Source organism: Mya arenaria, chromosome 12, assembly GCF_026914265.1.
Source record: "Mya arenaria isolate MELC-2E11 chromosome 12, ASM2691426v1".
Taxonomy (NCBI): domain Eukaryota; kingdom Metazoa; phylum Mollusca; class Bivalvia; order Myida; family Myidae; genus Mya; species Mya arenaria.
This window is the reverse complement of record NC_069133.1, coordinates 31,870,445-31,884,911: the sequence shown is the minus strand read 5'-3', so window position 1 is coordinate 31,884,911 and position 14,467 is coordinate 31,870,445. Positions and strand designations below refer to the sequence as shown.

Sequence of the window (14,467 nt, the reverse complement as noted above, 5' to 3'; positions counted from 1 at the left end):
TACCATTTTTATTCTTTTGTTCAAGTGCTCAATATGGAGGGGTTTTTTTATTTCGCCCTACGGGACCAATTTTTCTCTACCAGACCAATTTCTCTCAAAAAGTTCCTGTAAAACAGAATAGAATCAAACGCGAGGCGCTGAAAGACTATCTGCGGGCAAATATGTGAGAGTTGCAAATTTTATTTAACTATGTGAATGGGTGAAGGGCACATTGATAAAAGTGAAAAATGTGCCGAGGGCCAAGAGCGCTTTTGCCCACACTGGGCGAGGAAACAACAATATCTATACCTATTTTATGGCGTCTTGTGTCATTTTGTTTATGTAAATGTCACTTCAATCCTCGTAACCCCCTCCCCATGTATTTAATGTGACAATGCATGCTAAAGATTTTTCGTTGCTTTTATTAGATATCATACGATAGGAAAATACAATACATCATATATCGTTTCCTTTAATGAACATACATGTTTTGTTTACGGAAAATCATTTTTTTACAAACAACTCCAGCAATAATTCCATTCAAGATGCACAACTTATCACTTAAGTCGACGTATCCCCATGTATTTAAAGATACAATCAGAGGCGTAGCCAGACTTTACAGAATTTTACGCACTAAAGGGGGAGGGTGTGTGATGGGGAATATCCCTGTAGCCGGTAGGGGGTTCAGGGGTCTACCCAGTGGAAAAAAAATGGAAAATGGAACGAACATGTTGAGCTCTGAGGTGTATTTGGAGGGATTAATAGGTTCGAGGCCGCCGACTTTGTAGTTACCAAGTGATTGATTTCGGCTCAGAAAGCTATCTATCACAGGGAAGCAACGTTTACTTTGGCAGCTCTTCCTTTTATTCTGATATCAATTTTAAGCTTAGCCCTCGACCTTTCATTTTTCAAATTAATGTTACGCACATGCGTAAGTGCGTAACACTGGCTCCGCCCTGACAATGCATGCCCCTTTCAATCGCTTCTAAAGATTTTCAGTGCTTTGATTATATATCATATGTTATGCAAGTTTTATGAACATACACGTTTTAATTGTTTAAGGAAAATGATTTTATTTTTACGAATAACTTTAGCAATAACTTCTATCCGATTGAAAATACAGACCTTATCAGATGGTCGTTTTCCCGCGGTGAGGGCAAACATGTGGTCAGTTAATGTATGTAGAAACTATTTTTAGAAAATCAGTCAGTTAATGTAGTTGAAACTATTTCTAGATTATCGGAAATTGTCTGATCTAAGAATGGGAATATGATTGTGCCTTTTCAAGTATTATTGATAAATAAATGTTATTTATGTTTTATGTAAGTATCTGTGTAGAAATAATACTAGTGAATGCTTCGTTCTCTTTGGGTGTTTTACAGGTTAAATCCAAACTACTTTGCTTCATCAAAAGTATGCATAACTCACTGTTGTATCAGGGAATGTGTGTTAGAATAAATTGAAAGGCTAATGTCCAAAACTATGCCATTTTAGAATACACCAGAACGAAACTTTTACGCAAAAAATGTAAACATCTTATTAGAATAGTATACGCCTAAAAATCATAGAATGAATAGTATTTTGTTATTGTATAGCAGGCAAATCATAGTATTTGAAGCATTAGCAATGCGAAACCTGGGATACAACTATTTTGACTTTCAGACAATCATTTTTATTTCTTAACTCATAAAAGTTATATTAGAAATACACTCTTACAAATAAGCGTGCTTTATGGTCACACAAGGTTATAATAACAAACCCTGTTGGCGATGGTACACTTGCGGTCGGTAATAATTTCTAAAACATCTTGGGCTGAACTCAGAGTGAATATCAGTATGTTACCTTTCTACCAGAGCATCTATTATTTTGACCCACACTAATCTGATAAATATAACGATCTATTAATAGTTATATTCTGCTAAAAATAATACGCCGGAATACAGAAATACAGCGCGGAAATAGCCAAACAAGCAAGAACTCATACTCGGAAAATCTATTTTTATGGTTTCGACGTCATTCTGCTACTAAACATAGAGCGCATTGAGACAAAAAAATGGGTTAAAACGACATGAATAGAAGTAGTTCTTTGGAGTTTGCGGTCTTAAGACTACCTGCGCGCATGCGCAGATAGTCTAAAAAATAATGGCCTTACTGTGTGATTGATGTATTGTTGTTGGTTGTTGATTGTTTGTCAGACATTGATCCTTGTACAGCATATTGGCTGCTGGGCTCACCCCAGTAGTTTTTACTTTTTCATTAACAAGAGGGCCATGATGGCCCTTAACCCATTTCATTCGGGATACACCTTTTGGTGTAGTTACCCTTTACATGCGGGATACACCAAAAGGTGTAGTTTTTGACGTACTGAACTTTCACTTTATTTACTTTCGTTTTCACTGTATTGTTTCCGGTTTATACGTTTTCTGGAATGACCGGATGTTATGCGCAGATAGATGCGCAGAAAATTTTAATGAAGAAATAATTTTAAAACTCAAAAATCGAGTTAAATTTAAGCTTTTTATTGCGATTTTGATGCAAATTTTGGTTGAAATGGATAGGACTTTCGACCACAGTGACGATAGTGATATTGGGATGGTTATAATGACGAAGTTTATGTGAATTTGTTTGATACAAACAGAAGACATATTAAAACATCGATAGAAATCACAAACTATGACATTTGCATTATTTGGTGGAGTTTTTATGACGATCTTGAGGAGTTCTAGAATGATTGAATGACAAAGAGGATCACCCCAAGGTTTCCAAGTGGGAATACAAAGAATGGTGGTCCTAAAGAACAATATGACCCAAGAAAGCCAGGATATTGCATTACTGTCATTTATCAATAGAACTGTTATGGGGGCAAGACTTCTGGACCTTACTGGTCGAGGATTCAAACTGCTATTCCAACCAACATCGTGATGAACATCCACCCGCCCGATTTGCTCCGAAGTGGATATGGGATGATATAAACTGTTATAACTTTTTATAGATTTAAAATATATGCATAATTCTTTCTGCATTTTAAAGACAGATTAATTTAGAAACTTTCATACATTGGATTATGTGACATTTGAAAAAAATTATGTGTGCTTTTTTTGCTTTCAATTTGTGCATATTTATTTTTTGGTGTTTTTTTTTTCATCATCACCTGGTTAACTTGCAAAAAATAATTTATTTAAAATCATTTGCTAATAAAACTTACATAAACATGTGCATATTTTTATTTCCTTTCCAAATATGTAATCTTTATTGGGTATTGTACCAATAATAAAGAAGTTATTAGTGTTTATACAACACAATGGTCATAAAAAGGCAGATGGCTTATCAGTTATTGGAAAATGCCCAGATATTCAAGGTATCATATCTAACTGGGTCTCAGAATGAAATGGGTTAATCGCTCACTTGAGTAAAAGAGTTTAACGTTTGTAATCAATATAGCTTGATATTTGTTCTCAAAGAATATTGAAAAACATACTGGTCAAACATGTTGCCTGGATAATCACTGACAGGACTTGTCACAGTTTCCTGCACACTGACAGGACTTGTCACAGTTTTCTGCACACTGACAGGACTTGGAGTTTGACTGCACACTGACAGGATTTTGTTCAGTTGCCTGGATAATCACTGACAGGACTTGATGATTGACTGCACACTGACAGAATTTGATTCTCATACCTGCACAATGACAGGACTTTGTTCAGTTGCCTGCACACTGACAGGACTTGATAATTGACTGCACACTGACATTACTTTGTACAGATAGCTGCACACTGACAGGACGTTTTTCAGTTGCCTTCACACTGACAGGACTTTGTTCAATTGCCAAGCACACACACAGGACTTTGTTCAATTACCTGCACACTGACAAAACTATGTTAAATTGCTTGCACACTGAAATAACTTTTAGTATAGATACACAAACAACAAACAGTGCACCATCAAATAAAATCAATAAACTGCCTGAAGCTCTAAAAATCAAATATCAGAACACATTCAGCACCTTCCACTAATATCATTGCATCTTCCATCTAGGTCAACATAACCTTCCTTCACATGTTCAAAATCAATATACATGAAGTTAACAATAATCTACATGAAGTTCAATGGAAAAGTCTGATTATTAAATTTATCATTAAATAAAAATGAAATTTCTTCTAAAGAATAAAGTGTATAATAATTATTTGAATCTATTAACCTAAAAAAAGAACAATAATTACCTTAGAAGTGACTATGTTGAAGACTTAATAAAATTTAAAATCTATTCCCTTGTTACTAAAAATAGAAAGTAGTGGAATCTCCAACAAAAAGGGAGACCATATAGCAAGATTTGCTGCCCTTGCTTTACATAACTATCAGATTTTAACATTTTGGCCATTTTGTTGTTGTTGTTGTTGATCAATCATGACCCCTTGTTGTATTTTTGTAGAGGGTCACCCAAGGAAGTTTTCTGTTTAATTGAATTTGGACTGGTAGTTTAAGAGGAGATGTTGTTTTTTTAAGCAAAATAGGAAGTTGGCCATTTTGTTGTTATTGCTGTTGTTGTTGTTGTTGATCAATCGTGACCCCTTGTTGTATTTTTGTAGATGGTCACCCAAGGAAGCTTCCTGTGAAGTTTCATTGAATTTGGCCAAGTAGTTTCAGAGGAGAAGTTTTTTAAGCAATTGTTGACGGACCGACTGACTGACAGATGGACGCCGGACAAAGACTGATCACAATAGCTCACCTTGAGTACTTCGTGCTCTGGTGAGTTAAAAAACCAATACCACTTGGGATTAAATCATCAGAAAAAAATAGAAATGTGTATATAAAATGTGTATATAACTATGATAAAGTCCAACGTTGGATAATACCTCTGAGGTTCACACATTGCTTAATTAAACAGAAATGGATAGGAAATACACCTTGAGGGAATCCATAACTCAAACAGTGACTCATTATATGCTATATGAGGTAGATAAGTGGACAGGGCATAGTGCTTTGCAAACAGTAAATGACTCTTTTTGAGGTTTTAGACTGTAGAAATCACTAGAGAAATACTGAACATTTTAAAATGCAATTTCACTTGAAGAAAATTCAACTCCTGTTTCTGAAATAAATGTCATGCAAGCATTTTTGATTGAAAGATATCAATGTTGTTTAGTGAAAACTTGCTGTGTCAAACTATTTGTCTAATTACCTCTCTTTTCTTCAGTTGAAAATAATTTAGCTTTCAGTTAAAATATTTTATGAAAATAACTGTCAATATGATATTAAAAAATATTTAAAGCAAACTTATTAAGTGAATCAAAAAACATAGATACATTGGTGTTAAGAAATTCATATGATAATATCTTCATAATGACATTGAGCACCCCTAATTTAGAAAATTCTTCTGGTTTTGTTGCTTTTCGTAACTGCAATAAATGTACTTTTATCATCAAGGGGATTAAAAAAATGTCAACAAGGTAAAGAGAAGACAATTGATGATTCGGATACAAAAAAAGTTAACATCACTAAAATATTCCAGGACTTTTAGCCTTTAAATCAGGATTAGTTTTACTTCATACAAAATTTGTTAGTTTGCCAAGATCTTGTTCACAAAGAACCAGCAAAATCAAGATTTAATTGAACTCCATTTTCCTTTACAGTACTTTTAACTATTTATTACCAAATTCTCCTGACTATCCACCTGTCATTACATTTGATTGGCTATTATGTCCATGCTAGAAATTTGAAACTCTATGAAAGAATATTTGATTCATTCTCAGATATAAATCTATATCTGATTATTTTCTTGTTTGGACTGATAACTAGTGTCACAAAACATATTAAATTCCTGTGAGAAATGACCTCTTTTTATTAAGGCTATGCTTTTCTCTCACAGATATTTCAATCAAAGTCCACAAAAAACTGGGGTTTCCATTTCAATGTTTCTACTCTTTCTGTTTGCAACTACATTCATGGGAACAACCTTGTCAAATATTTTCTAAAAGGATCAGTGCAATCCCATTTTACACCAGAGAGAAGGTAAATTTTGCATCACCGAAACAGCTGCTTTCAACAGTCATTTTCAAGCATAATTAAGATCCATGATTTAATTGGCTAGTTGCAGCAATAGCAATGCAAATAGGTTTATAATTATTATATTGATGCTCTGCGGGTTTATGAGCCCCCCTTTTCAGTAGTAAGCTTCCGCATTATACATTTTATGCATATGTCAAATGCTGACGGTGATGGAATCGCTGACTTTCATGTGTTTACAGTTGATCAACAAGGAAAATATATTTTCATTTGATTTGACTATCACTTGAATTGGGCGAAGTGAAAGCCAGGATCTTTTAACTGTGGAAAATATTATTATAAAGTAAACAGTTCTGTCTCAAAGATCATTAATAGAAAAAGAGCTGTCACAGGAACATTACTTAAGTCCCCGAAAAGGCTTCCTTGGACAGATAACCATTAGTATTCCGGCCTAATATGGACAGTATAGCGTTAGCATCTAATATAATTTTCCTGAGTACCCTCCCTACCTTCCCACGCTGTTTGGAAATGATTTGATCACCAACATTTTAAAAAAGCAAAGAAAGAACATGGAAAATAATAAGTCACTATACTGACGCTGGATCAAAACCTATATAAGTCGAGGAGTCAAGCACCATTGCCGGTCCCAAATACACAGATCATGCACAAAACCTTATGTTTACCTCGAGGTCATAATTTCACACATTAAAGTGAAAGCATGTTCCAAAATAAACAAAAAATGGCAGGTGTTTGTAAAAAATGCAATGACAATTAAAAGTAAATTTGATAAGGTGAGAAAAACCGATTATCACCATTTAGGCATGACTGTTAATACTTTTTGAGCATTTGAGATGATAATTGTGAAAAGTTAATGATGAGAATTTAATCATATTCTTATGTTGTTTGTTTAAGAAAGTGTGTGTTTGTTTTTTTTAAAGTAACTTTTAATGGTTTTTCTTTTTCATTTTCACATTTAGTATATGACAGCTTTTGAACATATGAGAGATTTCAACAACGCGATACACAGAATTGATGCCTTATTAAGTAAACTAACAACTTCAAACTTAAAAAAATACATTGTACAGACATTTCATAACAGACTCAAATGGAGATTTGGGTCGTTTGAAACATCGGATCACTCAAGGTTTTAACCCATCCAAGGCGTCCGTTTTACTGTAAGATTTTCAAAGAATTCCCTGTATAAGTCTAAAGGACTCCAAGGTTGGGGTCAAATATCTAAGCTCTAGGCCTTATGGTTTTAGTCATGTAAATTTTTGCCATAACAACCAGAGTTCTGCATGGAATTTAACAATTTTAAAAAGGCACCATACAATGAACATCCCAGTGAAGTAATCATCTTAATTGGCCTGAGGCAGTTCATGAGGAGATGTCATTGTTGAAGGACGGACATCAGACACTCGACAGTGGGAGAAGTTGAAACAAGAGGCCCATGAGGGCCTATGCTCTACTGGCATGGCTCTTGTGGTCATTTTCAATCCAGAGCATGTATGTATGGTTAATAGGCAACAAACATATAGTTCACGTTTTGTGTTCGGGTTAGCTCAGAAAACATCTGAAGACAGAAGTGTTGTAAGCAGATAAGTTGCATGAACTATTTTAATATGTGCCAAGTTAAGGTTATCTGAGGAAGAAAAAAGTATTTGCTTTCAAAACTGTCCTCATGGTCAAAATTTCATTTCTGTAGCTTAAAAAAAAAAGTTGGTCAAAAGGTCAAAGTCAAGGTCATCTGAGGACAACATTGATGCTCGTTTGCAAAACTGTACACATGGTCCAAATTTCATTGCTGTAGCTTTAAAAATAAAGAAGTAGGTCAAAAGGGGTGGGGCCAGCTTTGGCCCCAGGGGCATAATTTCAACTTTTTGCTAGACAGTCATCATATGATGCTCCAAAACACATATCAAAGGTATGAGCCTTGTGGTTTGAAACAAGAAGATTTTGAAAATATTTCTTATATAAGTCTCTAGGAAACTTGTGACCCACAGGGCACTAAATTACTAAATTATGCCTTATTCAAAATAGCAAGGGTCTGCAGAGCTGTTTCAGACAAAAAAAATCAAACATTCCCAATTTAAGTATACCAAACCTGTGAACCCCGGGGGATGGCCAGTAATGACCCCAAGCGCATAATTTCAACAAACATTCACAAGCAATTGTGTTAATATGGATGAGCGAACACACAAAGATTTTCAAACATTTCCCAATTATAAGAATACCAAACGTGTGAACCCGAGGGCGTGGCCAGTAATGACCTCTGGGGCATAATTTGAACAAACATTCACAACCAATTGTGTTTAGATGGATGTGCGAATGACAGACACTTTGGCCAATAGAGCTAAAAATGGCCTTTGGCCTTTCAACAAGAACAAGGGAGAGTAAGACACAAAACCAACTGCACAATCAAAAAGCAAGTTGTCTGCATTTAATCCTAGACTTGACTTTACATGTAAACTTGGCTAAAAATAGACTTCGCTCATGTAGACTTGGCTAAAAATAGACTTAGCAAAAAATAACTTCTTTTTTTTTATACTTTCAAGGCCCATAATCTAGTCATGCATTGGCGGATCTGGCTGGTTTTTTAAAGGAACTGAGCTCTGATGGATATCTAAATACTGTACAAGTTTTATCCAGATACAATCAAAACTGAAGACTGTATCGTGTTCACAAGCAAATGTTTACAGATGTACTGACGCACGCAATGATGCACGGACGCCCATACGTACACATTACCATCGCATAAACTCTTCTGGCCTTTAGCCAGTAGAGCTAAAAATAACTCAGATTAAACTGTCCAAGGACAGTGTTAAACTTTAGGCAATTAATAGGATTTTGATAATCAGACTTAGAACTGTTGAGCAGTTTCTTATTAATATTTTTCATTACTTTGCTTTTTCCAATTTTACCAGAGCTATGATAAGGCTTAATAAATAATGTCATACCGTGACTTTATTTGAGCGACAAACAAGCTAAAAGCACCAAAAACCATTTATTTTCAGTGCTTTGATTTTTACAAACATACCTTCTCCGGAGGCATCAAATGGGATCCCTCGGTTTGACTGGTTACCCCCCATAATCTGGGCACATCCTAGACTACAACCCAGTCTTCCAGTCTACTGTTACACGCATCAATGCGCCTGAAATATATATAAGCAAGCCTGGTTACCCCATAATCAAACTTGGTCAGATGGTTTACCCAATTGTCAAACTTTTCACGACTGTTTTCCACATAATCGAACCTGGTAAGAGTCCTTTACATGCATACAATACCTATAAAATTTCCATTTCTGCAAAAGAATGACATAGAAAACACATTTTCATACGTCTGAAACCAATATTATAAGAGCCCAAAATCTGCCTATAAAAGCTTAAAGCCTAAAAGCTTCAAATTTTGCTACCCTTCCCACATTATGGTTACACAGGTTATTGACAATCCTAATAATTTTAATGGCATAACATGATATTCCACGGACAATTTTTTTTTTTTTCAAACTTTTAACCAAGGAACGTTGTAGTGCGATGAAACCAGGTTTGAAATGATTGACAGCAAAGTATGACTTAGTAGAAAACAGTTTAAGAACAGTTACAAGGTTTATTTATATTAATTAACTCACAGCCGGGGAAATAAGGGACATAACTCACATTGATTTATATCAGCAGTGAAAGATCAGGAACGTTAGCATCACTCAAGCGAGTCTAGATAAACATTATATAGTTAATTATTTTAAAGTTTGGATATTGTATGATAGATTTGATGTAGTATGGTTCTGTTCTAAAACAATAAATAAATATTTGTATTGTGTACTGGCATAATTGTGCACTGTCAATGTGTGAAGATGTGAAAAACTCCCTCTGTACGTCTTACCCATTATACCACATGTTTGTAATACTGACATTTTGATAACATTTATGTATGATAAAGTGCTGTTGCTTTTACAATTTGCATAGAGGGAGAGCAACATCGGGATTGTTATTTTATTATTTATATACAAGTGCAGTACTATTTAATAACCTTTGCCATTTTCAGGTTATAATAAAATCAATTTTGTCAAAAATGGTGTCTGCTGGTATCGAGGTTTTTACCAGTTTTTCCACATATTTTTTACCTGCATCTCATCAATGCTAGCCTCCTATACGCAGTATAATACCAGTATAATACGGTAGTAAATATGGGGTGCCAGATGTATTTTTCTACCACAGCCAAATTCTCCACATGCCTGTCCAGTGGCAAGAATAGCAAAACTGCAATATTCCCATTACAAAATTTCAATATGTTTGCCAGAGTCTTCTGTGTATTGTCCCTGTAGAAGGTTGTACAAAATTTCATTAACAACGATTTTTTCAAGACCCTACAGATAAAAACCGAAGGCTCATATAATTAATGTATTGACTTTTTCAAATCGGGTTGTGTTGCCATTTAAGAGTACCACATAAAAGGATCAAGGATTTGGCATAAGAGGTGGCACACGTAATGGTACAACTTCCGATGTGCATCCTTTTCCACAGAATAATACTTGGTTTAAATGTGGTAAGGGACTCAAAATTTGGGGGTCATGACAATTTTGGCTATTTTAAGTCAGAAATGGTGAATTTTGGGGTATTATAGTTTTTTCTTTGATTATTATATTGATATACTGCTTGATGGTTACACATTTCCAAACAGGGCACATACAGTACACTCAACGAGTTAGACACACTTTCCTCGCTCACTCCGAGGGATAAAGTTGATGATCGCAGACTTCCTCCGAGGGTAAAACTGTTGCCCTCACTAAAATCCCACCAAGTTCCTCCGAGTGGCTGGTTTACCGCCGAGTGTAATATGAACGATAGCGTTGAAAATCGTCCTATTTTATGACCCCTCGGCGAAACTCCGTGTCTAATCAGATAAGCAAGAAATTACTCTTGTTATAAGATGCATGTGCAAATAGTGAAATACGACTGCATTCTTGTGGTAAGCTAACTTCATGTAAAAAGGGCAGAGGAAAAAGAATAATAGCAATTTAATGAAGCCGTCATTATCGATGGAAATTTTTAATAAAAAAAATAACTGTAGCGTAGATTCTTATCAAGTGTCCACAGAGTTTCGTGGAGGTTATCCCTCCGAGGAACGCCATGTTTGTCACTCTTCAGTCAACTGTTCACCCTCTGAGGGCCTTAAATTCTAACTCCGAGGAACACTAGCAGATGATAAATTTGTTGCGTTGGCCGCGATAGTCAAAATCCGCGGAGGGAAATGGAAAGTGGGTCTAACTCATTGAGTGTTCTGTATCCCGAACACCTGTTAAAACACGTTGTTTACCGTGTTTATTATTCAATGATCTTAAGATCAATACACAGACTTGCCTTGGTCACACTTGCAAAGTTACATCTTGTTTTGTTGAGAATATTTCTAAAAATGCCATTCAATGTTCTGTTATGCTTAAAGATCAAAATGTAGCACATGGGAGAATGACATCAGAGGGTACATGCTCATCATTGAGGTCTTGCAGTTATGTTGACCTACATTCAAGATATTTATAACAGAAATCACGTTTTAAATTTAAAAGCGCAAATTGTTTTGAAAAACAGTGGACACAATAAATAACTTTGCAGCTCAGTGTTTATTTAATATAGCATACTTATGAATTTTAAGTGTATGACCATGAATTTTTCGCTTTTCAAGTGTTTAGTATTTGTGCCTTCCATAGCATAAATTGAGGGGTGATTTACTGTCCATTAAATGAACGATTTTCAACATTAAATTGATAACATCATGAATCTGTTCTTTGACAGCTAGATGAGGTCACATTAATCAAAGATGTTTCATACAAAATTTTAACTTATTTTTAAAAGATAATTTTTAAAAACCTCCAAAAGTGTTCTGATTTGTGACTTTAGCCAGTAACCTGATTTTTAAAGCGCTTCTCAGGAATTAAATAGAAAGAGAAAAGGGAAAAGTTAAGACTCTCCCCCAGAAAAACCATGTGGATTTAACAATTCATTTAAGAAAATTCTTCAGTGCAGCAAATTAAGCTTCAGAAGCTTATTCATTTTCATTAAGCAAAATTTCTTACTTAATCTTGCTTTTACCAAATAAAAAAAATAGATTGTCATAATTATCATATAGACAATTTTAAAGTCCAAGAACTCTAAAGAATATAAATATTGCACGAATTATAGCAAAAAAATAAATAGTGAGCTTAGTTCAATCATGTTAAAGGGGTCTAAGGCTGTTCCGAGAATTTTGTGCCAGATGTTCGATGCATTTTCTAAGGACCTGAAATAAAAGTAGAGCTAGTATCTTGTAGCATATTATAGAATTTGTGCTTTGAACACTGACAAGAGCTATTTATAATAGCTTGACTCTGAATGTTATGGAATTACCAAGCACCTGATACTGATAAAAGGCTGGTATCAGACACAGACACCATTGACCTTCACTAGCATTAATTGATTGATTCTTATCGAGGAAATTCTAACCAAGCCTATCCATTGCCATTTATAGAATGTAAACATCTTTTTATGAGCTGGACATATCACATGAGTTGGCCTCTAAAATATCAAAAGCGCAATTACCACTAGTCTCAAGCGCATGGTTTGTTGAAGACAGATAATGAGGTGAATATGACATCAATGTTACGAAAATTGGTTTTCTCAGCGGCAAAAAACACAAATCAATGCTATATTCAATCAATTTGCAGATATTTTCAAGGCAATTTCTATGGTTGCAATAACCTCATGCCTACTTTATCAATGAAAGAATCAGGAAATGTAATGTAACATGCCACCAGGGTGTTTCTGAAGCAAGTGGAAATTATTTGCTTGTGGTATTTGATGTATCTTGGTATCGAGCGAAAAATTACAAGGGCTGTCCGTAAAGTTTGTAGATGTTGATCTAACTCTTGAAAGAATCATATATATTGGTTCAATTAAGACACATATTAAGTAGATATTACGGTAACTTGCAACATCAAAAACGCAACAGATCCCGTCAGAGCATGCTCAACCCTCAGATGGGGTTGACTGGTCTTTATATACAGGCAATTCTCAATACACACGGAGCCCGGGCTTAGCTAATTTGCACGTTACCAACCAAGTAATCATATCAACATACTTCCCTCTATAACGGAATGTTGCACTATGAACACACATCTGCCTACAGCTGACCGTTACATTACTTTCCCCTCCAAGAAGACTCGTCCCGAGTCTTGGCCTGGAATACTCATGGGTAAGGCAACTCCGATCCGGCAGTTGTCTTCATCCCACCGCTGCCACCATTTGTAACGGGCAACGTCAAAGACGTAACAGATCCCTTCAGAGAAGAGCATGCTCAACCCTGAAGGGGTCGACTGGTCTTTATATACAGTAAATTCTTAATCCAAACGGAGCCCACGCTTCTCTAATTTGCATATTACCAACCAAGTAAACACATACTTTCGTCTATAATGTTATACTTCATCACAATATATTGCCTGACATGTCCACAATCTTTACTAATAGCCATGTACATTGAAAATGAACATATAATATGTACAGTAGTAGATGAAAATGGTCATAGATACAGGTTGCCAACCAGACCAGACAAATCACCTTACAAGATCAAAAGCATGTCAGAGCTATTAAACCAAAGCATAATGTTCCATCACAGTTCCTGTGTTCTGTTTGTATGACAAAAGTGGATCTAATAGAGCAAAATTTAAAAACAAATATCGGCAAACAAACAATTTTGCCCAGTAAAGAGAATCTCCCATCTAGCTGGGCATTTTTTGTGAGCCTCCTAAAGACAGAACATTTCAAATCAAAACAAGCAAATTCATTGAATTGATATCCCCCGCCTGATTGGGCTAAGTCAAGGAATGGAAATCAATGGTTGATGAAATATATATATATGAGTTTGAGTTTGATTGCATTTGTTTGAAATAAAAAAAATATTGTATATAATGTAACATTTAGAATTGACCAAGAAACCTAGTTTATGACTAGTTTATGACTCCATGTCACCCAGCTCCAAACTAATCTAAGATTTCATCAAGGCAAACATTCTGATCAAGTTTCATGAAGATTGGCCCAGATTTATTGCAAAAAAATAGCCTCTAGAGTGTCCACAAGGTTTTTTTAAGATTTGACCCAGTGACCTCATTTTTGAGGTTCACAGTTTCAAACTATTCCAAGATTTTATTGAGGCATTCTGGTTAAGTTTCATGGAAATTAGAGCTGATGTATTGCCTCCCGAGATTTCTGTAAGATATGACCTAATGACCTAGTTTTTGACCCATATGACACACTTTTAAAACGCAGTCAAAATTTAACCAAAAAGAACATTCTGACCAATTTTGTTTGAACTTAATCAGACCAATCACCACCATAAAATAGTTTCTGACAAGATTTTTGAAAGATTTGACCTTGTGACCTTATTTTCGATCAAATGTGACCCAGTTTCAAATAAGTCCAAGATTTCATCAAGAAAAACATTCTGATTAAGTTTTATGAA

The 14,467-nt window shown here is 35.1% G+C and overlaps 1 protein-coding gene across 5 annotated transcripts in view; it reads right to left on the bottom strand.

The window, feature by feature from the left end:
• Positions 1–14,467, bottom strand: part of LOC128211316 (serine/threonine-protein kinase 32B-like) — a 185,865-nt gene that overhangs the window by 153,393 nt on the left and 18,005 nt on the right. For all 5 annotated transcript variants that reach the window (XM_052915974.1, XM_052915975.1, XM_052915977.1 and 2 more), the window contains one exon: positions 9,020–9,134. In XM_052915974.1, coding sequence (XP_052771934.1) covers positions 9,020–9,071 — 52 coding nt within the window. In that variant the 5' untranslated portion in view covers positions 9,072–9,134. Of the gene's footprint in view, positions 1–9,019; positions 9,135–14,467 lie in introns of those variants that run through there.